General features: G+C 47.1%; 1 protein-coding gene across 3 annotated transcripts in view; it reads left to right on the top strand.

The window, feature by feature from the left end:
* Nucleotides 1-23,941, top strand: part of RAB8B (RAB8B, member RAS oncogene family) — a 245,432-nt gene that overhangs the window by 197,491 nt on the left and 24,000 nt on the right. For all 3 annotated transcript variants that reach the window (XM_078685272.1, XM_078685273.1, XM_078685274.1), the window contains exon 7: nucleotides 9,693-9,743. In XM_078685272.1, coding sequence (XP_078541398.1) covers nucleotides 9,693-9,743 — 51 coding nt within the window. The remainder of the gene's footprint in view (nucleotides 1-9,692; nucleotides 9,744-23,941) is intronic.

Genomic DNA, 23,941 nt, shown 5'->3' with positions numbered 1-23,941 from the left:
ACAAAAGAAAGCGCTCCTGCGCGTGTAGTAGGATGCTGGACATAGTCATGCAGCCTGTGGCATCCCTGGTAAGGAAACCAGGAGTATAGGTGTAGTTGTTCCCTTAGCGCTCCTGCGCGGGGGAAATCCGAAACACAAAAACCCCAAAAACACAATCCTAGTCCTTTAACCACCCTCAAGGCGCTCCTGCGCATCAAGGGTTAAAACTAACAAACGGGCACAGTCCTGGAACCTCCAGGTGAGGAAACAAACAAGCGCTCCTGAATGGAGCAGTCTGAGGCAAGGAAGCGCTCCAGCGCGATCAGGAGGTTTTCCTACGGTGGCTGTCGTGAGGGCTCAGCAGCGCTCCAGTGCGGCTCGCCAGACAGCTGAGCAGCGCACCAGCGCGGCTCGTCAGGCAGGACTCGGCAACAGGTACTGGAATCCAAAGCACCAAGCCGGCGGGAAACGCGATGGTTAAGCGCTTCCCCCGGAAGTGCCTTGGTGCTCTGTTGCCCGGGACTAGACCGCGTCCTCGACTTCCGGCCGGAAGTGAGTATTCGGCCTCCCGTGTGTGCATGCGGGAATGGCCGGTAGCGGCTATGCCGTGCACCGTGACAGCACCCCCCCCCTAGAACAGAACCCCCTCCCAAGCCTCCCACGGAAGTCAGAAAAGAGAGACAGGGCGAGGGCACAGGGGGTGACTCAGATGGAAAGCACGAACCAGAACAGGAGCATGGCGCACGTGGGACAAGGGCTCCCAGGACCGTTCATCGGGACCGTACCCCTTCCAGTCCACAAGGTAGAACAGCTTGCCCCTGGTACGACGGGAACCCCAGATTGCCCTGACCTCATACTCTACGTGGCCCTCCACCACCACCGGAGAAGGAGGAGACGGAAGGGAGCCTCCAGACTGGACCGCTCGCAGGAGGGAGACATGGAAGACCGGATGGATCTTCATGTGCGGAGGAAGCAACAGTTTCATGGCCACATGGTTGACCACCTTCTCTATCCGAAAGGGACCCACAAAACGAGGTAACAGCTTCTTGGGCCCATGCACACTCAGGTGCCGAATAGAAAGCCACACGCTATCACCCGTGCGATAGGCGGGCTCCTTTTGTCGGTGAGCGTCCGCATGCTCCTTGTAGGTGTCCTTCGCCTTGGCCAGCTCGAACCGGGCCTGTTGCCAGAGGTTACGTAGGGTCTCGTGATACGATCGCACGGTGGGCAGGTGGCTATCCTGAGGTTTCTCCCATGCCGAAGTGTGAGGGTGACGTCCATGGAGACAAAAGAAGGGGGACATCCCGATGGCCGAATGCTTGCTGTTGTTATACGCATACTCTGCCATCCACAACACTTCGGACCATTCCTTCTCGACCGTAAGCAGCAAACAGCGGAGGTACTGTTCCATGGTGTGATTTGTTCTTTCTGCTTGACCATCCGTCTGGGGGTGGTACGCTGAGGAGAGACGAACGTCCATCACGAGTATCCTGCATACCTCCTTCCAGAAACGGGACACAAACTGAGAACCCCGATCCGTTATGACCACAGGCGGGATGCCATGGAGGCGAACCACCTCCTGCACGAAGATCAAGGCCAGTTCGGCCGCCGTAGGTAGTTTCGTCAAAGGAACGAAATGTGCCATCTTGGTGAGGTGGTCCACTATTGTGAGAACCGTGGTGTGACCCGTCTTGGTGAGTGGGAGTTCAACCACGAAATCCATGGAGATGGTGTGCCATGGAGAAGGAGGCACTGGAATGGATCGCAAAAGGCCAACCGATGGTTCGGATCTGTTCTTGCCGAGCAGGCAAACAGCGCAGTTCGTCACGTGTTTCTTAGTATCGGTCACCATCGTTGGCCACCAAAAGCGCCGTCGCACAAGATCGAGCGTTTTGTGGTATCCAGGAGGCCGGAGAGGACATGATCGTGACAGGAGTAAAGGGCCTTCTTCTGTTCGGGTACCTCCATAAGATGTGTTTGGGCTCCCGTCGGGACAACAAGATCGGACCGTTTCTTGTCTGGATCTGCCTTGCCGCTGGAAGCCATAGAAGCGACTATACCCTGAAAGTGTTTCTCCGGTAGTATGGAGACAGGCTCGTGGTCTTCGGCGTCTTCTTCGGCTTCAGACAGTCGCGACAGTGCTTCCGCTTTGGCGTTGTCCTTCCCTGGCCGGAACGTGATCACGAAGTCATACTCGTTGAAGAATAGGGTCCATCGGAGCTGTCGGGCTGTGAGGGCACGTGCTGATCGCAGAAACTGCAGGTTTCTGTGGTCTGTATAGATGGTTACCTTGTGTTTCGAGTCCTTCAGGAAGTGTCGCCATTCCTCAAACGCGGTCTTGATGGCTAAGAGTTCCCGATCAGACACGGTGTAGTTGCGTTCAGCGGGTTGGAGCTTCTTGGAGTAAAAGGCCACAGGATGCAGGTGTCCCGTCTCGAGGTTCCGTTGAGAGAGCACACCGCCTATGGCGTCCCTAGAAGCATCTGCCTCTACTATGAAAGGTTGCTCGGTGTCGGGGTGCACCAGAACAGGGGCCACGGTAAACCGTCTCTTTAGTTCCTGGAAGGCGTCGTCTGCTTTTTGGTCCCAACCAAACCGAACCCCTTTGCGTAGCAGGCGCGTGATGGGAGCTACCATCTCGGAGAAACCGGTGATAAAACGGTAATAGTTGGAAAACCCGAGGAACCGTTGGACGCCTTTCACAGACTCCGGTGTAGGCCAGGACAGGATGGCTTCCACTTTTTTGTTGTCCATTTGGATGCCTGCCGGTGTGATGATGTGCCCCAGGAACTCCACGGATGTGACGTGAAACAAGCTCTTTTCCAACTTCACGTACAGTCTGTGTTTCTCCAATTGCTGCAGGACGGAACGTACGTGATGGACGTGTTCTCCGGGGGTCTGAGAGTAAATCAGGATGTCGTCGATGTAGACGATACAAAAGACATCGATGTAGTCTCTCAACACTTCATCGATGAAGAACTGGAATGCGGCGGGTGCGTTGCAGAGTCCGAAAGGCATGACCTGGTATTCGAACAGGCCGAACTTTGTCCGGAAGGCGGTTTTCCATTGGTCACCCTTCCGGACTCTGACTAGGTGGTAAGCACCCGGCAGATCCAGTTTAGTGTATATGGTGGCGTTCTTGACCTGGTCCAGGAGATTGGTTATTAATGGCAGCGGGTACCGGTTTTTTACAGTGATGGCGTTCATAGCACGAAAGTCTATACAGGTCCTCAGATCCCCTTCCTTCTTCGACACGAAGAAAAGAGGAGAGGAAACCGGTGATCTGGAATGACGTATAACCCGTTGTTCAGGTATTCGTCCAGATATTCGTCCAGATAAGAGCGGAGGTGGATGTTCTCCTTTTCCGTGAGCGAGTAAATCCTGCTGCAAGGCAACGTAGAGCCGGGAATCAGGTCTATGCGGCAGTCGAATGATCGGTGGGGTGGCAGAGTGTTGGCTCCCTTCTTATCGAACACTACTGCTAGGTCCAGATATTCTTTCGGTATGGTTCCTTGGGTAACGGTTCCCATGCCCACTACGGGCAACGAGTGTGCCTGTACAAAACGAGGACCTGACAGGTCGATCTTAGCGTAACAGGTGCTGCTGCAGTACTCCGATTCCAGGTGGACGGTTCTGGTCACCCAATCGATGCGGGGATTGTGCTTCACCAACCACGGCAAGCCCAAGATCACCTTAAACTGTGGGGCGTCTATGACGTCAAAACTAACCGATTCGGAATGGTTGTTCGAGAAGGACATCGTTAAGGTCTCTGTTCGGTGTCGGATGGGTCCGGAAGTAAGGTCCGTTCCATCAACAGCCTTGACGGGTTCGGGTTGGGCCTTCGTCACTGTATCAATGCCCAAGGTGCGGGAAAATGCTGTATCGATGAAGCAGCCTGTCGCCCCGGAATCCAACATGGCGGTCACCACCCAGGTTCTGCCCGCCAGATTCCGTAAGGACACGGCCATGCCGACGTGATGACTACCGTCGTATACCACAGGGATCGCAGATGTACAAGACGAAGAACCCAGAGGACGGACCCCTGTGTCTACTGGGTTGTCTCGTTTCCCGTCTTGTCACCCTTGCTGATGGGTAACGCGTACGGCCTTCTGCCTCGTGGTTTGGAGGGCTTAACAGGGCATTCCCTCACAAAGTGTCCGCTTTTTCCGCAATAAAGGCACTGGTTCTGCTTCCTCCTTTTCTCCCGTTCTTGACTGGTCAAGGGTCCTCTTATGCCTCCAATCTGCATGGGCTCGGAAGCTTCTCCCAGGGGAGTGGAATCCTCTTTGGCTTTTTCGACGCCCTTGTCCCCGATAGGCAGGAGACGGTTGTCGTTGCTTTTTCCTCTATCGGTCTTTCTTTCTTGTAGACGGAAATTCATTTTCACCACCATGTCGATAAAAGGGCCTATTGCTTCGGGCGGATCAGGATACTGTGAGATAAGGTCCTTCAGGTCATCCCGTAACCCCCGGTAGAACACCGATACCTTCTTATCCTCTGGCCAGTGGGCCTCGATGACAAGCCTGTTAAACATGGTGATATAATGGAGCAAGTCCTGGTTACCTTGTTTGAGTCCGAGCAACTCGTTGTCTGCGGCCTGCACAAAGGTGTGGCGAGCGAACATACGCCTCATGGTTTCCTTAAACGTTGGCAGGTGGTTCAGCATAGGATCGTCGTTCTCTACCAAGGATATTGACCACTGAGCAGCATCCCCGCCCATGTATGAAAGTATATAGGCGACCTTGGAAGCATCATCGGGAAAGGCCGCGATCCTAGCCATGAAATGCAGCTGACATTGATGGATGAATATTCCGTACTTGGTACTATCACCGTAGAAGCGTTCAGGTGGTGCCAACTGCACAGGATGGGGAGTGACCACCTGGATGGCTGTGTCCTGGTTGGTGGCGGCGGAGGACCCCCCAAAGGTGAACGTTGGTTGTCTTAACAGGCCGTCATGTCTAACTCTGGGGCTGGGAGTGGTACCCCACGGATTAGTGACCCCAGACGCCATTTGACCCTGGAGGGCCGTTATGTCTTGGCGTAAGGCGAGGTTCTCTGTTTGCATGGCAGCCAGCATGACTGCGATATCTTGCAGAGTAACCTCCGGGTCGTCCATGTCGTCTGGGCGGAATGGTTATCGTGGGCTTTGGATTCTGTCAGGCGCCCCACAAGTCTTACCTTGCTTGTGACGCGATTCCGCAGAGACGACAGGAGCACCCGTCCCTGTACCCACCTGACCCTCGTGGAAGACAACAACCCAGCAGGGATCAGATGGACGCAGGGATGGGAGCCAGGGTGTAGGGTGAAAGGTAGGCGTGGAGCTGGTGGGGCGTCCCGGTGTCAGCTGGAAACCAAGGAAGAGAGATCAGAGATCTACGTAAACCCGAACAACAACCACCCCCTACATACACACACAGGACTTGTCACCCCTCGAGGACTCACCAATGTTCCCGGGAAGAAGGGCCTCCGAATGATAACAGCTCCGGAAGTTAAGAACGAAAATAATGCGCTCCTGCGCGTTACCAATAAGTACCAACTAAAGAAAGCGCTCCTGCGTGTTTCACCCAAGCTAAAACAAAAGAAAGCGCTCCTGCGCGTGTAGTAGGATGCTGGACATAGTCATGCAGCCTGTGGCATCCCTGGTAAGGAAACCAGGAGTATAGGTGTAGTTGTTCCCTTAGCGCTCCTGCGCGTGGGAAATCCGAAACACAAAAACCCCAAAAACACAATCCTAGTCCTTTAACCACCCTCAAGGCGCTCCTGCGCATCAAGGGTTAAAACTAACAAACGGGCACAGTCCTGGAACCTCCAGGTGAGGAAACAAACAAGCGCTCCTGAATGGAGCAGTCTTTGAGGCAAGGAAGCACTCCAGCGCGATCAGGAGGTTTTCCTACGGTGGCTGTCGTGAGGGCTCAGCAGCGCTCCAGCGCGGCTCGCCAGACAGCTGAGCAGCGCACCAGCGCGGCTCGTCAGGCAGGACTCGGCAACAGGTACTGGAATCCAAAGCACCAAGCCGGCGGGAAACGCGATGGTTAAGCGCTTCCCCCGGAAGTGCCTTGGTGCTCTGTTGCCCGGGACTAGACCGCGTCCTCGACTTCCGGCCGGAAGTGAGTATTCGGCCTCCCGTGTGTGTGCATGCGGGAATGGCCGGTAGCGGCTATGCCGCGCACCGTGACACAATCCCACTAATACCACTAGTAGTACGCAAGCTCAGACAACGGTCTCTCAAACTGATCCTGGTAGCTCCCACATGGGCACGCCAACCGTGGTTCATCACACTGCTGGAACTCTCTAGTTCCACACCAAAAACTGTCTGACACCATCCATGCTAACGCAAAACCATGGAGACATCAGGCATCCAGATCAAAGTCAACTGAATCTGGCGATCTGGCTCCTGAAGTCTTAGAGTATGGTTACCTTAACCTGCCACCAGACTGTATGAATATCATTAAAGAAGCTAGAGGACCTACAACTAGAGCTTGCTATGCTGCTAAATGGAAGAGATTTGCCATGTACTGCACTAATAATCAAATTGATCCTTTAGATGCTTCCATCCAAAATATTAACTGTTACCTTCTCCATTTACAAAGATGTAATCTAGCATATTCATCTATACATTTACATCTTGCAGCCATTGCTGTATATCTACAAAACAGACAACAAATGTTGTTATTTAGAGTACCTGCAATCAAAGCTTTTATGGAAGGAATAAAAAGAATCATTCCTCCGAGGTTACCACCCTCTTCGATGTGGAACCTAAACATTGTTCTTACCAGGCTCATAGGGCCCCCTTTTGAACCTTTACATAAGTGTGAACTGCAATTTCTCACATTGAAAACCGCTTTCCTTATTGCTATTACCTCTCTTAGAAGAGTTAGTGAGATTCAAGCTTTCACTATAGAAGAACAATTTTTACAATTACACCGTAACAAGGTGGTTCTACGGACTAATCCTAAATTCCTTCCTAAAGTAATTATTCCTTTTCATCTAAACCAATCAGTAGAGTTACCAGTGTTTTTTCAAAACCCAGACTCTGTAGCAGAGAGAGCTCTACACACACTAGATGTAAAAAGAGCTCTTCTCTATTACATTGATAAGACCAAATCCTTTTGCAAAGCAACTACTTGTAGCTTTCTCTCCACCACATAAAGGCAACCCCATTTCAAAAGCAGGAATTGCAAGGTGGATTGTTAAATGTATACAAATATGCTATCACAAGGCAAAACACACATTAACAGTTCCTCCTAGAGCGCACTCCACACGCAAACTAGGAGCCTCCATTGCTTTCTTAGGGAACATTCCCCTAGAAGACATCTGCAAAGCAGCAACATGGTCTACAACACACACCTTCACTAAACACTATTGTGTTGATGTGCAAGCTAAGCAGCAAGCTGCAGTAGGCCAAGCTGTCCTCCAAACTCTCTTTCAAACTACTGCAACGGATACAGGTGACCACAGCTAGGAGAGACACTGCTGCACAATCAATGCAAAGTGTAGGATCTGCAGCTCATATGCCTCGAACGGAAAATGCTACTTACCAATATGCATCTGTTCTTGGCACGTAGAGCTGCAGATTCCTACACGCCTTCCCGGGACCTAAATCTGTTCCAGTTCTTATCTTCATTAGATATACACGCATGGACATCACTTCTTTATATCTACTAACTTCATCATTTCCCATCATGACTAAAAACAATCTAAGGATGGAGTCGATGCCCATGCGCACTATCGTCCAAGGGAGGAGTCACCTATCTCGTGACTACAAAGACTTCTTCCAAGACGACGACAACATGCAATCATCCGAGCCCAACACCAAGTGGCGATCTAATGCAAAGTGTTGAAATCTGCAGCTCTACATGCCACGAACAGATGCATACTGGTAAGTAGCATTTTCCTTTTTTTTCAGTGAATTTCTATGTTTTTTTTAAACATGAATTGATATATAAAAAACGTACGTTAATACAATCCCCCAACCCCGCTGTGGGTGAGGTTCTTTTTTTACCCCTCTGGTTTCGAATCTGCAGATCCACAAATCGCGCCCCCCCCCTTCCAAAACTGGGCTTTGTTTTTATCCGTAAGGGGTCCTCGGAGATCGCTCCATGTGTCCTATGGGGTCAGAACTTTCCTTTTAGGTAGCTGCCAGCCAATCGTGGTCTTGCTTTTTACCCAAGATCTAGCTTTCTGCCAAATTTGGTGTCATTCCATTCAACAGTTTGGACTGTAGCTGTGGCTAAAAGCGGGAAAATCCGTATATACATCACATGGGGAAAAAGCATTTTGAAACCCCGCCCCCTCCTTTTGCTGTGCCCCTGCTTGTCGAATCCCCCAAAAGCTTCCTAGACAGCAGCTGAGCTAACATGCGTACTAGTTTTGAAAATAACAAGAAGATTCTCAAACTGCGTGCCAAAGTTATCAGCAAAACAAAAACGCTTTGTCTATAGGAAAAGTTGGCCCTAACTATAACTGCCTACAGGATATGTATATTTTGTTTTTCTGCTTATATTTACCATTGCAGTTTCTTAATTTCTTACATATTGCTTACATCTTGGTACAACATGCAGAATATTTCTCCGCCACCTCTTTCCTACCTACTGGGGAACCAAATCTTCCATGGTCTAAGTAGAAAAGTTTTTATTTTGTGGCAGTATGTGGTTCAGACTTTTATGAGAAAAAAGACCCCACACTTAGGGGCAGCGGAACAAAAAACATTTGAGATTTTGCCAGGTTAAAAAGATAATGAAGGTGCAGCTCAATCTTTGAATGAATTTGATATTTCCTTAACTAACCAGTATGATCTTTTTTGCCATGTTTCTACTATTCTCCAACTTCTATCTTTTTGGGAGTAGGTAGCAAACACTCACCAAGTTCGCTTGTGCATGTAATTTTGAAGATGATATAGAAGAGAGAATAAGAGATTTGTTTATGCTACAGTGCAGCAGTAATGAAAAAAGAGAGGAACTGTGTTTAAAGTATAATCCCAAACTTAATTAAGTTCTGGTTATTGCCAAGCATGTAGAACATTCTATTGCATGAAATAAATATAGACCTACCTTTTCGTCTATTCAGGCCATTGCTACTTAGCGGAAGAAGCCTATTACTATAGCTCCAAACATAAGAGTTTCTGCTGCCGATGCAGCACCCAACATCACTTCGCCAATTTCAAAGATTGCCCTCCATTAAAAGTCATATGAAAATACTGTGTGGAGGAGGGAGGGGGACATTTTGCTAAATGTTGTAAAAAACGGTTTCTGTATAAAAGAGAAAGTATTTGAGGTGTCATCTGAAACATTTTATTCTTCAAATAATTACTGCAATTGTGTTTAGACAACTTTGTGATTGTTACTTTTTAACGTATCCTGCATAGTAACCGGCAGTGGTAACGCATTGACTTGCATTCAGTGCAAACCCATTTAAGCCAAATTACGAAGCCCTGATGTGATGTTTGTTTCCCTACACAAGAAATACCGGGACCGAGACCGGGAGATCTTCATTGAAAGTCAGCAAATCTACAGTACTGAACAAGGCATGGCCCCCTAACTAGGACTCATACCTTATTTCAATCAATCGTACGCTCTGAGTAGTATTTGTTGTTGAATGTCAAAGAGTGAGCCTTAATTTTTGGGGTGAGCGGGGATGTTCCTATAGAGCTGAATTGACATTTCCACCAATGGCTTGTAGAGGTTTAATGCACGGTCTGATTTCTTGTTTTACAGGCATTTTTCACACTAGGACGAGACATAATGACGAAGCTCAATAGAAAAATGGTTAGTAGTTTCATTATACAAATATTATTTTAAGATATGAATGTTCTACTTGGAGAGAATGTGGGATAGCGGTTTGCTGATTTAGAGTTGGGCGCTTCCGTCATTATGCAATGAGCTCTAACATATTTAGCCTTCACAAGATTGACTTTCATGTGAGACTTTCATGCTTGGCAAGTACTATTGATTAGACCCATTTACGTTATTCACCAGCCAAATGCAGTTGAATTGGTGTGTATCATTCAGAATGAGAGGACTGGGTTTTTTTTTGTGGCATCCATGTGTATGAATAAAAGAAGGAAGGACGGAAAGAAGGTGAGTGTTACTGCATGGTAAGAATACACAAGAATAATTGGTTTCTAACTCTGGGAACTGAGGTAAAATTAGCTTATTTGGGAAACTAAAGGCATTGTGTGGTAACGGACTATTTTGATAAAGTGAGACAAATAGCATACTTGGATAGTTGGCACCTGGATATCCTAGCAAATGTTCCTCTGTTGGGCATGTTGCTTTGCGGTGGAGAGATCACCCCCCAGAAGGATGTATCCCTGTGATGTTGTGAACTCCTACGTCTGACTCCGCTTTGAAAACGTTAGATTAGCCTATCTTTTTCTTGTCACGGTGTCATTTCATCTAAGCAATAATTTGTTATAAAATCAGGTGACACAAGTCTGCCACAAACTACTCAGTATCTACATTTAAAGGTATAACAGCAGACTTCTAATATGAAAATAAGGCAACTCAGACTACACATTTATGTTGCTATTTTAGACCGGTTGCATCTCTTATTTGGGAAATCCCAACTAGATTTTGCAATGCAGGCTCAAAGTCCGTGATTAATATCCTATATAAACCCCTTGAATAAAGCATTGATTTGGAGGGGTCTACACACCAGGTTATCACGACTGATCCTGTCAGACTGCCGGAGCATCCACTTTTATGACTAGAGTCAAATCCAGTGATGAAGAGCTGAGCCCAGCCATCATGTACTTTCCTTCTGAAGGAGCACTCTTTCCTGGCTGAAGTCTACTGAACACAGCTAGTCTACGATGAACATGTATGCAGTACACAGGGTCCCAAGAAACTCTAAAGGCAAGTTAGCTATTCCATGCTCTCATATTGTAGCTCATAAAAGTACCTTTAGGGTGGTAGGCTGCCAGGAGCATTCTAAAAACATGTTAGAACTGTTCATAATATTCTCGATGCTCGCAACATTCACAATTCCTGTTTTAATTGTATTCGCTGCAGTTATTATTCATGCACTAAGCAACAAAATGAAACTGTACAATTAAACATTTACCTAGTGCTTAGGTTTGAATTACCACAGCGTCTCTGAATCCTCGGAGACTGTTGAAACCCAGAAAGCACAAGCACCATGCCGGCAGGAGTGTTCAGTGGGTTGTGTAAGGCTGCAATGACCTGGACTTCCCTGCACCGTGATGGTGCACTAAATTTGCACCTGTGGGTTGGGAATCTAAACCCTGTAGGCTTGGGCTGCAACCCCCAGGATACACAACAATGGGGCACCATGATCATGGCTACTCCTACCTGCCTATATAAATGCCCAATCTAGCACCCTTGGGTGTTCCCTGCCAGTTTTCATGACTTATTTTGGGGTTTAGGTGCTTGCTCGAATTGCATCTATCTTCCACAGGGGCCACTTTGTGGGTCCTTTTCTATCTTTCTTATGGTAGGATCTCTAATAACATTCACAAGATGTGCTCTTTGTGGGATAGAAATACTTCTCCAGTATTAGGGGTGTCGTTCACAGATTCACATGCCTGAATCATTCCCTGCCGTCGGAGTGGGAGTCCCACGTTACATAAAATAGCAATAATATGCCATAATATCATAGTAAAAAAACAGTAATTCCCAACCAGGAAGTAAAGTAGCCCAAGCTACAGGAGAAAAAACGTCCACACTCATGACTATCCTGGTCATTTTGTATAGACCAAACTGCAGATAATCAGGCGACAGCACCCACCAGAAGGTTCTGCCCAGAGGCTCAGGTTCTCAGATTTTCTACCGCACGTCGTCTGAAGGGAGTCTCCCTGAACTCTGCTCAGTACTTCTCTATTTTCCTTCTGGAATCTAGTATTTTGAAGATGTCTTCCTAGAAATCTTTATTCAGGCCTTGTGACTCTTGTGGAAAGCTCCGGATTTTTAAAGAAGACCCCCACAAGAAATGCATCTACTGCCTGTATCCTGAACATCAGGTGAAGATCTGTAGGACCTTCCCTCAGAAGACCCTCAAGGACAGAGAGGGCCGCTTGCTTTTGTGGTTACAAAAGCTCAAGGATTTGGATTATCCTGCGTCTGAGGTAGGCAGTATCGCCTCTGGGTCTACTTCAGCCTCTAGGAAGAGAGTTGTTGATGAGGTTTTAACCTCTCCTGGGGCTAAGGTTGCTAGGAAGCACCTTCCTGTCAGGGGTTCTGAGAGGCTTTCCTCTTCTAAGGTTACTCCCCCTGTTAAGGAGAAAAGTGGTTCTTCCACGCCCCCGAGAAAATCCTCTAAGAAGTTACCTCATACATCTGAGAAGACTGTACCTCAGAAACCGACCCTGTCGTCGACGACGCCTTCGTCGACTAAGATCTCCGTCGACGCTACGTCTATGGTAATTTTTTCCTCTCCTAAGCCTGGGATGATCATGTCGACGGCGCCTTCTTCGCCGACGATGGTCTATGTCACTGTTAGACCTATCTCCCCGATCTGCCATCGTCGGCGCCTCGTCGACGGCTAAACTAAAGAAGACTCCGTCGACGACACCGTCGACGCCTGCTCTCCCGCCGACGAAGAAGCCACCGTCGACTGGATCGTCGACGACAACCACACCATCGACCACCACACTGTCGACGAAGACCCCATCGTCGACGAGGGAGTCAACGAAGACGTCGAGTAAGACGTCGACGAAGACCGCATCGCCGACGAAGTTACCATCGTCGACGAAGACACCACCGTCGACTGAGCCATTATTGTCGACAACGACAAATGTACCGTCGACGACGACCGCTTTGTCATCTACCATCAAATCCAAGTCGACGAGTCCTTTGCTAGATCCCCCGTCGACGCCACAGCTATCTTCTTGTACCACTTTACAGGTGTGGTCGCAGTCTACGGCTTGTCTGTCAACGCCAAAACCGTCTTTGCTTCAGAGACGTGGTTCAGCCTTGGAACCTTTATCTCCTCTACATATTTCACCACAGAAAATAACTCTGCAGGTTCCAGACAAACTGCTGGATTCTGAGGACAGTGATGAGGATTCTCCTATTGAGGAGACATTTGGAACGGCGACAAGTCCTTATGAACTAAATATAAAGTATCAAGAGGACGACCAAGAAGATCAACATCCGTCTGAGCAAATGACATCAACTGTGCCAAATGTCCCTTCAGCTCAGGTGCCTATTGCATTACTTACCAACCTTCAATGCATGCTTGACGACTATTACAGGCGTTTTCCGCAATCAGAATCAACAGGCTCTATACCTCCTACACCGTTGGTTGTGACACCTTTGCCTGACCCCAGACCTTCAAAATCTCCTCCACCTGCATCATCCAATGTAATGGACAATCAGCATTCTTCAGATGAAGAAGAAAGAGAGGAAGGAGAAGTCGATAACGAATCAGTATTGTCGGAGTGGGATGATTACCAAGTTCAAACTCCTTCTCCTTCACCACCGGCTACTTCAGATTCTCCTCCAATGGACATAGGTGGATTCCACCTGTTAATGGAGAGGCCCACAAAACACTTCCACATTCATATGGAGCATACAGAACAGGAATGCTTTTTATGATTTTAAAGATCAGCCAAGAAAGCAAGCGAGGTCTATCCCTATTATAGATTTCATCTGGAAGGAGAGAATTAAAGTCATGGCTCACCCGGCTACCATTCCTCCGGTCCTGCCAAGGATTGATAAAAAGTATAAAGCTCCGGATAAGTCCCCTGCTTGCCTTATAGGACAACCAAAACTAGATTCAGTAATTGTGCAAGCTGCACAAAAGAGATCTAGGAACCTTTCATCTCCAATCGCAGCTCCACCTGATCGAGACGGCAGGTGCCTGGATGCCATTGGCAAGCGTGTCTCTACAATGGCAGCTACCACAGTCCGTGCTTCTAACTCATTGGCCATCCTGGGCAGGTATGACCGGCAGATATGGTCAGACATCTCGCCATACATAGACCAGCTTCCAGAACCTGCTAAGACTGAAGCACAAAAGATACTGCAGGAAGGTGAAAGAATCTCGGCTGAGTTGATTGATTGTGCCGTTGATGTGGCCTCAACGGGCTTCAGGCAATTGGCAGGTGCTGCTGTCCTGCGTAGGCAAGGTTGGCTGTGCTCCACTTCGTTCCGTCAGGAAGTGCAGGCGAAGGTATTGGATATACCTTATGACGGAGAGTTTCTGTTTAGTCCGCAAGAGGAAGAAGCCCTGCAGACAATAAAAAAGGATACAGAAACAGCTAAATCCTTGGGCACCCTGCAATTTCGTAAGCCGCCCTTTTGAGAAGCGAGAGGACACGGGTCGTTCTCTAATCGAGGCGGATATTCACAGCAGTCCTCCTACAGACAGGGAAACCAACGCTATCAAACACAGCATTATCAATCCTTTGGTCAACGAGGTAATATTCCCGGAACAAAAGGAGACCTGCCTACTGCAGAAAGGATAAACGACAATGAGCCTTATCACCTGCCACCGCTTCTGTCCCAATCCCACACAAAAATTGGAGGACAAATATCAAAATTTTACTCAAAGTGGTCATCGATAACATCGGACAGGTGAGTCCTGGACATTGTGGCCAAGGGCCATGCCCTCGAATTCGAACAGTTCCCATCGAATGTTCCACCACAAGGTCCACCTCCAGCTCATCTAAAGGAGCGGTTTACCCAAATCAATTTGATGCTAAAGAAAGGAGCAATCAAGAAGGTACCTCAAACGATGAGGGGAACAGGATTCTACTCCAGATTTTGTCTAATAAAGAAGTCTGGAGAATGGCGTCCAATTCTGGATCTCCGATCCCTAAACAAATACCTGAAAAAACTAACGTTCAGAATGTTATCACTACAGGAAATACTGCATCTCCTGTCGCCTGGAGACTACATGACCACCTTGGATCTCCAAGATGCGTATTTCCACATCCCCATCTTACCTCGGCACAGAAGGTTCCTGCGATTCAGAGTGGCTGGCAGGGATTATCAATTCAAGGACCTTCCCTTTGGACTGCGCCTGGCACCCAGAGTTTTTACAAATGTCCTGGCTCCAGTGGCAGCACACCTCCGGCTGGAGGGAATACAAATATTTCCATATTTAAACGACTGCCTTATCAATTTGTTTTAGAGCAGACAAAGGTCCTAGGCTTTAGTGAATACAACAACAAATGATAGACACAGACTTTAAAGTAAAGGCTATGTATCTTCTCTCCAATGTCCAGCCGGACAAGGAGATTTTTATTCCCAAGATTTAGTGAATATATACAAAATTTGGGGAGTGGAACAAGCCACAATTAACTGGGCACAAGCCTGTACCGAGTCAGGGGAAGAGGAGAGACAATACATGGGGGGAAAAGAGGATAGAATAGCAGGCAAACAAAGTGGACAAAAACGGTGGCTTATAGTACAGTGAAATTTTTCATAAGCTCAAAACCGACAGTAACTGCAACACGTATTACAAGATTGAAAAGGGAAGCAGAACTGCACAAACTGTCGACGTTACGTTTGGATCCCTGTCTCCAAAAATTAAATTGGGATCATCTTCAGGACTACAGTAAACATTTTGCCTGAGTATATTTTAAAACAAGCCTGTGATATTAAACATAGGAGGATAAAGAGGGAGGGAAAAAGAGACAAATTATCTCAGAGGGAAATGTTCATAATTACAACATGTCATTTGCAAAACTCTAATGTGCTGCTTATTAAACATTAAAAGGTGCAGCGGACGTAGTGTAGACAGTCACAAAAGGGCACGGTTGGCGATGTGCTCATTTTTTGTGGTGCTTCGTGGTGCACGGCTCACGTGCAGTGAAAACTGTTGGGGCGAGTGAGAAAGTGGTAACGCTTGCGATAATTGCGGTGCCACTAACGTGGTGACAGTGCAAAGTTGAGAAAATGCATGCGGAGGGGTGACTAGTGAAACTAGCGAACCGTGCTTTGGGGCAGCGTGGTTATGGGTGAAGGCTCTGCACGCTGTAGAAAGGGGTGCATTGTGGTCGGATTCTATGCGACCGATTGGTGCGAGAAAACCGTGTCAGAGGGGGCCGAACGAAATAGCAAACTGACCGATGCACTTAATGGATGTGCATTCTCGGCGTAGAGAGACCAGGCGGGTGGCTGCAACCGTCTATCTAAAAAGGAGTAATTGATTGCATTTAAAGAGATAAACTTCCCATAACTCGGGTATGTACTTAATAAGGAGATTGGTATACCTGAGGCGCCTACCTGGTGAATGAGGGCAGCCTCCCGGTGCTTCGGTGATATTAAATATCAGTTCAGGCACTCGCAAGTGATCTGTGGAGAGTTAAGGGCGTAAATCAGCTGATGAACAATTGAGTCATACAGGCCGCGCTGGGCATGAGATTACCTTGTCCGTGTGGGCAGTGGCGTTCTTGGAGAATTGGCGTTGCGTGAGCCCGCACAATGGGGAGAACGTTGCTGTAATAAAGGAATCAAATGGTTGCATGCTCCGTTGGCCAAAGGGGTCAGGTAGCAGGCGGGGTGGGGAAGTAGCGGTACCAGCGCACGCGGGGACTTACCGTGATAGGAGCGCCGGCGGGCAGCAATTGGGTCCCGTCTGATGTGCCGGATGGCGGATCTGTGAAGCTAAGGACGTCCGGTCTGTTATTTAACAGCTCTCGGGTAGTGAAAAGTGCAGATGGACTATTGGGTGACTCGGGAGTGAAAGGCGACCGCCATCTTGTAGTGGTGAATTACCGCGAAGTGAGGAGTGAGGTGAAGGTTCTCACTACTTGGACACATTTAAAACAAGACATTTTTACATAATGCAATTTGGCTTATAAAAATGCAGTTGAAAAGCAATTGAAAAGATGCAGTTGAGAAAAACAGTTGAAAACAGCAATTGAAAAATCAATAGAGAGAACCATATTTGTGCTACAAGAATGCGCAATGTTGTCAAAATGGCTACACCAATCGGGGGTTTTCAGAGCGTTGGTGTTTAAAGTAAGAAGCCAGAGTATGCCTTTTCATTAGTACAGCAAAGTTCAAGAGTTTCAAGGAGGTTACAATAGTCCAGTCCAATCCTCAGCTCTGTTTAGACCGTCGTGTATAGAATTGAATTGAATAATGGACTTCAATTCCTCCTTGTTCAGTAGCTGGCCAATGTCTCCTCCTCTGGGTGGGAGTTTCAAGATTTTTAGTACTGTCCACTTGATGTCGTTTTCTGAATGTTTTGATGGTGTGAAGTGGTCTACCAGGGGCGCATTTGTGAGTGAAACATTTTCCTTCTATTGTAGAATTACAGTTATTACACCCACCACATTTGGCGTGACCTACAATGGGGGACAGACATTGTAGGTCACGCCAAATGTGGTGGGTGTAATAACTGTAATTTTACAAAAGAAGGAAAAAGTTTCACTCTAAATAACATTACTGTGCATAGCAATTCCTTCTCAAACTGTAATACATCGAATGTTGTATACCTGATTCTATGCCCCTGCCAAAAGGCTTACATAGGACAAACCACCCAGAAAGTGAAGATCCGCATTGGACAGCACCGAAGCAGAATACGCTGTGGAACCCCAAATGCGCCTCTGGTAGACCACTTCACAGCATCAAAACATTCAGAAAACGACATCAAGTGGACAGTACTAAAAGTCTTGAAACTCCCACCCAGAGGAGGAGACATTGGCCAGCTACTGAACAAGGAGGAATTGAAGTCCATTATTCAATTCAATTCTATACACGACGGTCTAAACAGAGCTGAGGATTGGACTGGACTATTGTAACCTCCTTGAAACTCTTGAACTTTGCTGTACTAATGAAAAGGCATACTCTGGCTTCTTACTTTAAACACCAACGCTCTGAAAACCCCCGATTGGTGTAGCCATTTTGACAACATTGCGCATTCTTGTAGCACAAATATGGTTCTCTCTATTGATTTTTCAATTGCTGTTTTCAACTGTTTTTCTCAACTGCATCTTTTCAATTGCTTTTCAACTGCATTTTTATAAGCCAAATTGCATTATGTAAAAATGTCTTGTTTTAAATGTGTCCAAGTAGTGAGAACCTTCACCTCACTCCTCACTTCGCGGTAATTCACCACTACAAGATGGCGGTCGCCTTTCACTCCCGAGTCACCCAATAGTCCATCTGCACTTTTCACTACCCGAGAGCTGTTGATTAACAGACCGGGCGTCCTTAGCTTCACAGATCCGCCATCCGGCACATCAGACGGGACCCAATTGTTGCCCGCCGGCACTCCTATCACGGTAAGTCCCCGCGTGCGCTGGTACCGCTACTTCCCCACCCCGCCTGCTACCTGACCCCTTTGGCCAACGGAGCATGCAACCATTTGATTCCTTTATTACAGGAACGTTCTCCCCATTGTGCGGGCTCACGCAACGCCAATTCTCCAAGAACGCCACTGCCCACACGGACAAGGTAATCTCATGCCCAGCGCGGCCTGCATGACTCAATTGTTCATCAGCTGATTTACGCCCTTAACGTTCCACAGATCACTTGCGAGTGCCTGAACTGATATTTAATATCACCGAAGCACCGGGAGGCTGCCCTCATTCACCAGCTAGGCGCCTCGGGTATACCAATCTCCTTATTAAGTACATACCAGAGTTATGGGAAGTTTATCTCTTTAAATGCAACCAATTACTCCTTTTTAGATGGACGGTTGCAGCCACCCGCCTGGTCTCTCTACGCCGAGAATGCACATCCATTAAGTGCATCGGTCAGTTTGCTATTTCGTTCGGCCCCCTCTGACACGGTTTTCTCGCACCAATCGGTCGCATAGAATCCCACCACAATGCACCCCTTTCTACAGCGTGCAGAGCCTTCACCCATAACCACGCTACCCCAAAGCACGGTTCGCCAGTTTCACTAGTCACCCCTCCGCATGCATTTTCTCAACTTTGCACTGTCACCACGTTAGTGGCACCGCAATTATCGCAAGCGTTACCACTTTCTCACTCGCCCCAACAGTTTTCACTGCACGTGAGCCGTGCACCACGAAGCACCACAAAAAATGAGCACATAGCCAACCGTGCCCTTTTGTGACTGTCTGCACTACGTCCGCTGCACCTTTTAATGTTTAATAAGCAGCACATTAGAGTTTTGCAAATGACATGTTGTAATTATAAACATTTCCCTCTGAGATAATTTGTCTCTTTTTCCCTCCCTCTTTATCCTCCTATGTTTAATATCACAGGCTTGTTTTAAAATATACTCAGGCAAAATGTTTACTGTAGTCCTGAAGATGATCCCAATTTAATTTTTGGAGACAGGGATCGAAACGTAACGTCGACAGTTTGTGCAGTTCTGCTTCCCTTTTCAATCTTGTAATACGTGTTGCAGTTACTGTCGGTTTTGAGTTTATGAAAAATTTCACTGTACTATAAGCCACCGTTTTTGTCCACTTTGTTTGCCTGCTATTCTACCCTCTTTTCCCCCATGTATTGTCTCTCCTCTTCCCCTGACTCGGTACAGGCTTGTGCCCAGTTAATTGTGGCTTGTTCCACTCCCCAAATTTTGTATATATTTACTAAATCTTGGGAATAAAAATCTCCTTGTCCGGCTGGACATTGGAGAGAAGATACATAGCCTTTACTTTAAAGTCTGTGTCTATCATTTGTTGTTGTATTCACTAAAGCCTAGGACCTTTGTCTGCTCTAAAACATATAAACTACCCGAGGTCCCTCGCTACCTTTACGGGTCCCCTTGTTTTGTATACTAATGACTGCCTTATCAAGGCCAGTTCGTATGCAGACACAAACAACCATCTACAACAGTGCCTAGATCTATTTCAATCTCTGGGTCTCTCCATCAATGTCAGCAAGTCCCAGTTGATACCGTCACGAAGACTAGCTTTTTTGGGGGCGACCCTAGACACCCAGCTGCTCCAAGCCTTTGTGTCGGACGAAAGACAAGTCTGAATACGGGACATGGCTCGTAATCTTCTTTCAAAAAAGTCAGTTTCAGTCTGACGGTTCAAGTCCTTTCGGGGGTTGGTATCGTCTTGCATTCCGTTGATACCGAATTGCCGTCTCAGAATGAGGCCTCTGCAAGAAGAACTCCGCTTACAATGGCTGCAGTTTCGGGTTCATTCGAGGACCTAATCCAGATCACCCCTCGCATGCGGGGTTCCCTTCTCTGGTGAATGCAAAGAAGGAATCTACAACAGGGCTGCGCGTTCCTTCAGGACGCACCAAGCTTTACGATTACCACGGACGCATCCCTCGAAGGCTGGGGAGCTCCTCTTCAGGGCCTGACAGTCAGCGGCAAATGGAGCCCTCAGCAGAAACGTTGGCACATCAATCTGTTGGAGCTGAGAGCCATCTTCCTTGCCCTCAAATCTTTCCGAGTGATCCTCCAAGGAGCCACTGTATTGGTTCGCACGGACAATACGACAAGCATGCACTATGTCAACAAGCAGGGAGGGACAAGATCGGCTCTCTTGTCTCAGGAAGCCCAGGAGCTATGGGCATGGGCAATACGGCACAGAATCAATCTTCTAGCGGTTCATGTACAGGGAACAGAGAACGTTCTTGCGGACACGCTCAGCAGGACAACAGTGTCCACTCACGAATGGGAGCTTCATCAGCAGACGGTGGATCAGATATTTCTGCAGTGGGGTCATCCGGATCTAGACCTCTTAGCAACCAAAAAGAACAGCAAATGCCGATACTTTGCAAGTTGGCACCCCCAGAAAGATTCTCAGGGGAATGCGTTTTTGATCAACTGGTCTCAAATATATGCCTACGCTTTTCCACCGATACCGCTAGTTCCCAGAGTCCGGAGGTAGATGAAGAAGGAACCGTGTCGGCTGATTCTTATTGCCCCCAGGTGACCTCGCCAATATTGGTTCACCGAGCTCCTTCTCCTATCGGAGTGTGAACCAATTCAGTTGCGTCCAACTCCTGACCTGCTCTCCACCCAGGACGGTCAGATTCACTATCCGGACCCGACATCTCTGAAGTTAGCGGCCTGGCGCCTGAGTACCTTGAGTTCGCCCACCTAAAAATTCCTGCAGATTGCAAGGAAGTACTAGCCATTGCAAGAGCACCTGCTACTTTAAAGACGTACAGTCTCAAATGGAAACGTTTTTGCATCTGGTGTCGTTCAGCTGGGATTCATCCTCTTTTGGCTAAACCAGAGCAAATCTTGCCTTATTTCTTACATCTAGCAAAATCGGGATTGTCTCATGCAACCCTAAAGGTTTTCCTGGCAGCGATTTCAAGATACAGACAGGATGGGACCACTTCTCTGTATTCTTCAAGAATTATACAACAATTCTTCAAGGGTCTTTTCAGAATGTTCCCTCTGGTACGTCGTCCACCACCAGCGTGGCATCTTAATGTGGTATTAACGCAGCTCATGCGCCATCCTTTTGAGCCTATCCACAAAGCAGATTTCAAATTCCTTACGTGGAAGGTGTCACTTCTATTGGCTTTGACTTCCTCTAGGAGAGTCAGTGACATACAGGCTTTCACAATTCACCATCCTTTCTTACAGTTCACTAATGACTCAGTGGTGCTCCGCACGAATCCAAAATATATACCCACGGTGCCTTTGGACTTTCACCTTAACGAGCCTGTCATCTTAAAGACATTTGAGAGGAGTTGGCCTAACTGCTAAGGCGCTCTATCTCGAAACTGGGGATCTGGGTTCGAGTCTCGGTAACGACGCCAAAACCTCCTGTGATTCTGGGCAAATCACTTAATCTCCCCGTGCCTAAAAATGAAAGTGTGTTCTCATGTAAAAAAAACAAAAAAAACGTAACTTGTGCTATGTAAAGCGCTCTGATACCCGATTCGCTTCGGGTCTAGTTCGCGCTATATAAAACTCTACCAAAAATAAATAAATAAAGACATTCTTCCCTAATCCGCAATCTCCTGCAGAAAGGACATTGCATACACTGGACATTAAGAGATGTTTAAAATTCTATTTGCAAAGAACATCTACGCTACGCAAATCTGATCAACTATCACCTATGGGACAATTCGTAAAGGCCAAGCAGTTTCTAAGCAAACAATTGCTAGATGGATCTCTGCAGCTATTGACTTTTGCCATACACAAGCAGGACGACCTTTGCAAGCAGCTCCTAGAGCACACTCTACAAGGGCAATGTCTTCCTCAACTGCTCTTTTCGCTGGAGTCCCTCTCCAGCACATATCTGCAGAGCGGCGACCTGGGCCAGTCAGCATACTTTCACCAAACACTACTGTTTGGATGCAGCCAGCGAGACCGATGCTTCAGTGGGTCAAGCAGTTCTCCGTAATCTTTTCAAATAAGGTGAGCCTCTGTTTCCCACCTCCTCTTACTGCTGTCAGATGCTTGTTATGCTTATTTTATTGTGCACATGCTCAAGTATTCGCATTTTATCATGCTTTAGTGATGATTGGTTATATATATATATTTATATATGCATATGTATTACATAGTTATGTGCATCTCATATTTAGCACCTTATGCTACGAACAGCGTCTTCCAGACACGGATGTGTACTGCTATCTACTCTGATTCAGGCATGTGAATCTATGAAAGACACCCCTAATACTGGAGAAGAACTATAGTTACTTACCTGTAATCTGTGGTTCTCCAGTATTGGTGTCTTTCATAGATACCAATGCAACCCGCCCACCTCCCCTCAGAGGCTCTTAGGCTACATTGGTTTACCATCACTCCTTGCGAGAAAATCTGAGAGCCTGAGCCTCTGGGAAGAACCTTCTGGTGGGTGCTGTCACCTGATTGGCTGCAGTTTGGTCTATACAAAATGACTAGGATAGTCATGAGTGTGGAAGTTTTTTCTCCTGTAGCTTGGGCTACTTTACTTCCTGGTTGGGAATTACTGTTTTTTTACTATGATATTATGGCATATTATTGCTATTTTATGTACCGTGGGACTCCCACTCCGACGACTGGGAATGATTCAGGCATGTGAATCTATGAAAGACACCAATACTGGAGAACCACAGATTACAGGTAAGTAATTATTGTTCATACTCTGAATAAGTGATTTCACGGTTTATCTCAAGGGATTGGAATACCTTACCATGGTCCTTGTCCTATTTAGGCCTTACATCTTTCGAGTAGTGCACTAGGGCATATATTTGAGTTACCAATAAATTACCACTTGGTCCAGCCCGTCCATCCCTGGCCTCTATCCCTTTCTGAGAGACCCAAATATAAGGCAAAACCCAAGGTGATCAAGTGGTATAATAGTGGCCAAAAGTATGTTAATGTAGTGTCCTCTAAAGCTTGCTTGCTCAGTGCAAAGTTGTTTCCTGTTCGTTGAAACGGCGTGCTTAACCTTCTACAGAGTTGATAGAAACCCTGACTCTGAGCAATGAATCATCTTTGTATAAAAAAGTGTATCATCCTATGTTTGTGTTTGATCTTTCATCATAGCTCGGTTATCCATCACAAATGTTCAAAATGATTTGAGCAGGTATGTTTTTCAAGGCAGGTTGCCCCAGCAGCATATGCCCCAGAAAAAAAATAGCTTGTCTAATAAGCATTGCATTTTACAATATAATTGGAATTGCATTCTACAATCTTCTCTAAAGATCTGGTGCCTTTGGTGGCAAACTCCCTATTGCCTGACTTGCAGGACTGACTAACTGGAATCTAAGTAAGGAAACAGAGTGGTCTGATGGCGAAAGTGCTGACCTGGGTCTTAAACTCGGATTTGACACTTGGTCAAAGTAGTATGTGATTCTGGACAAATCTCACCTTTAGAATATTAACAAGATGCCAGACTGGATCCAGGAACTTTCCAGCAGTACCATTGCTTGACGGTAGGTGGCACAGTGCTGTTCCACAACGACATTGTTCTTCTCCTGAAATATGCGGAGCTCCTGCATGCTGACATTGGTTCCTTTTCTTTCTGTGTCACTAAAGGCAGATCCGGAGCTGCCTCATCTCTTTGAGACTCTCACCTCAATATAAAAGTTTGTTTTACAGTGTCCAATTGATTAGGCAATAGGTCTCGCATTTGCAAGAGATTGCTCTATTGGCATTGTAAA

Source organism: Lissotriton helveticus, chromosome 3_2 (genome assembly GCF_964261635.1).
Source record: "Lissotriton helveticus chromosome 3_2, aLisHel1.1, whole genome shotgun sequence".
Classification (NCBI taxonomy): Eukaryota; Metazoa; Chordata; class Amphibia; order Caudata; family Salamandridae; genus Lissotriton; species Lissotriton helveticus.
This window is presented reverse-complemented; position numbering and strand designations above follow the sequence as displayed.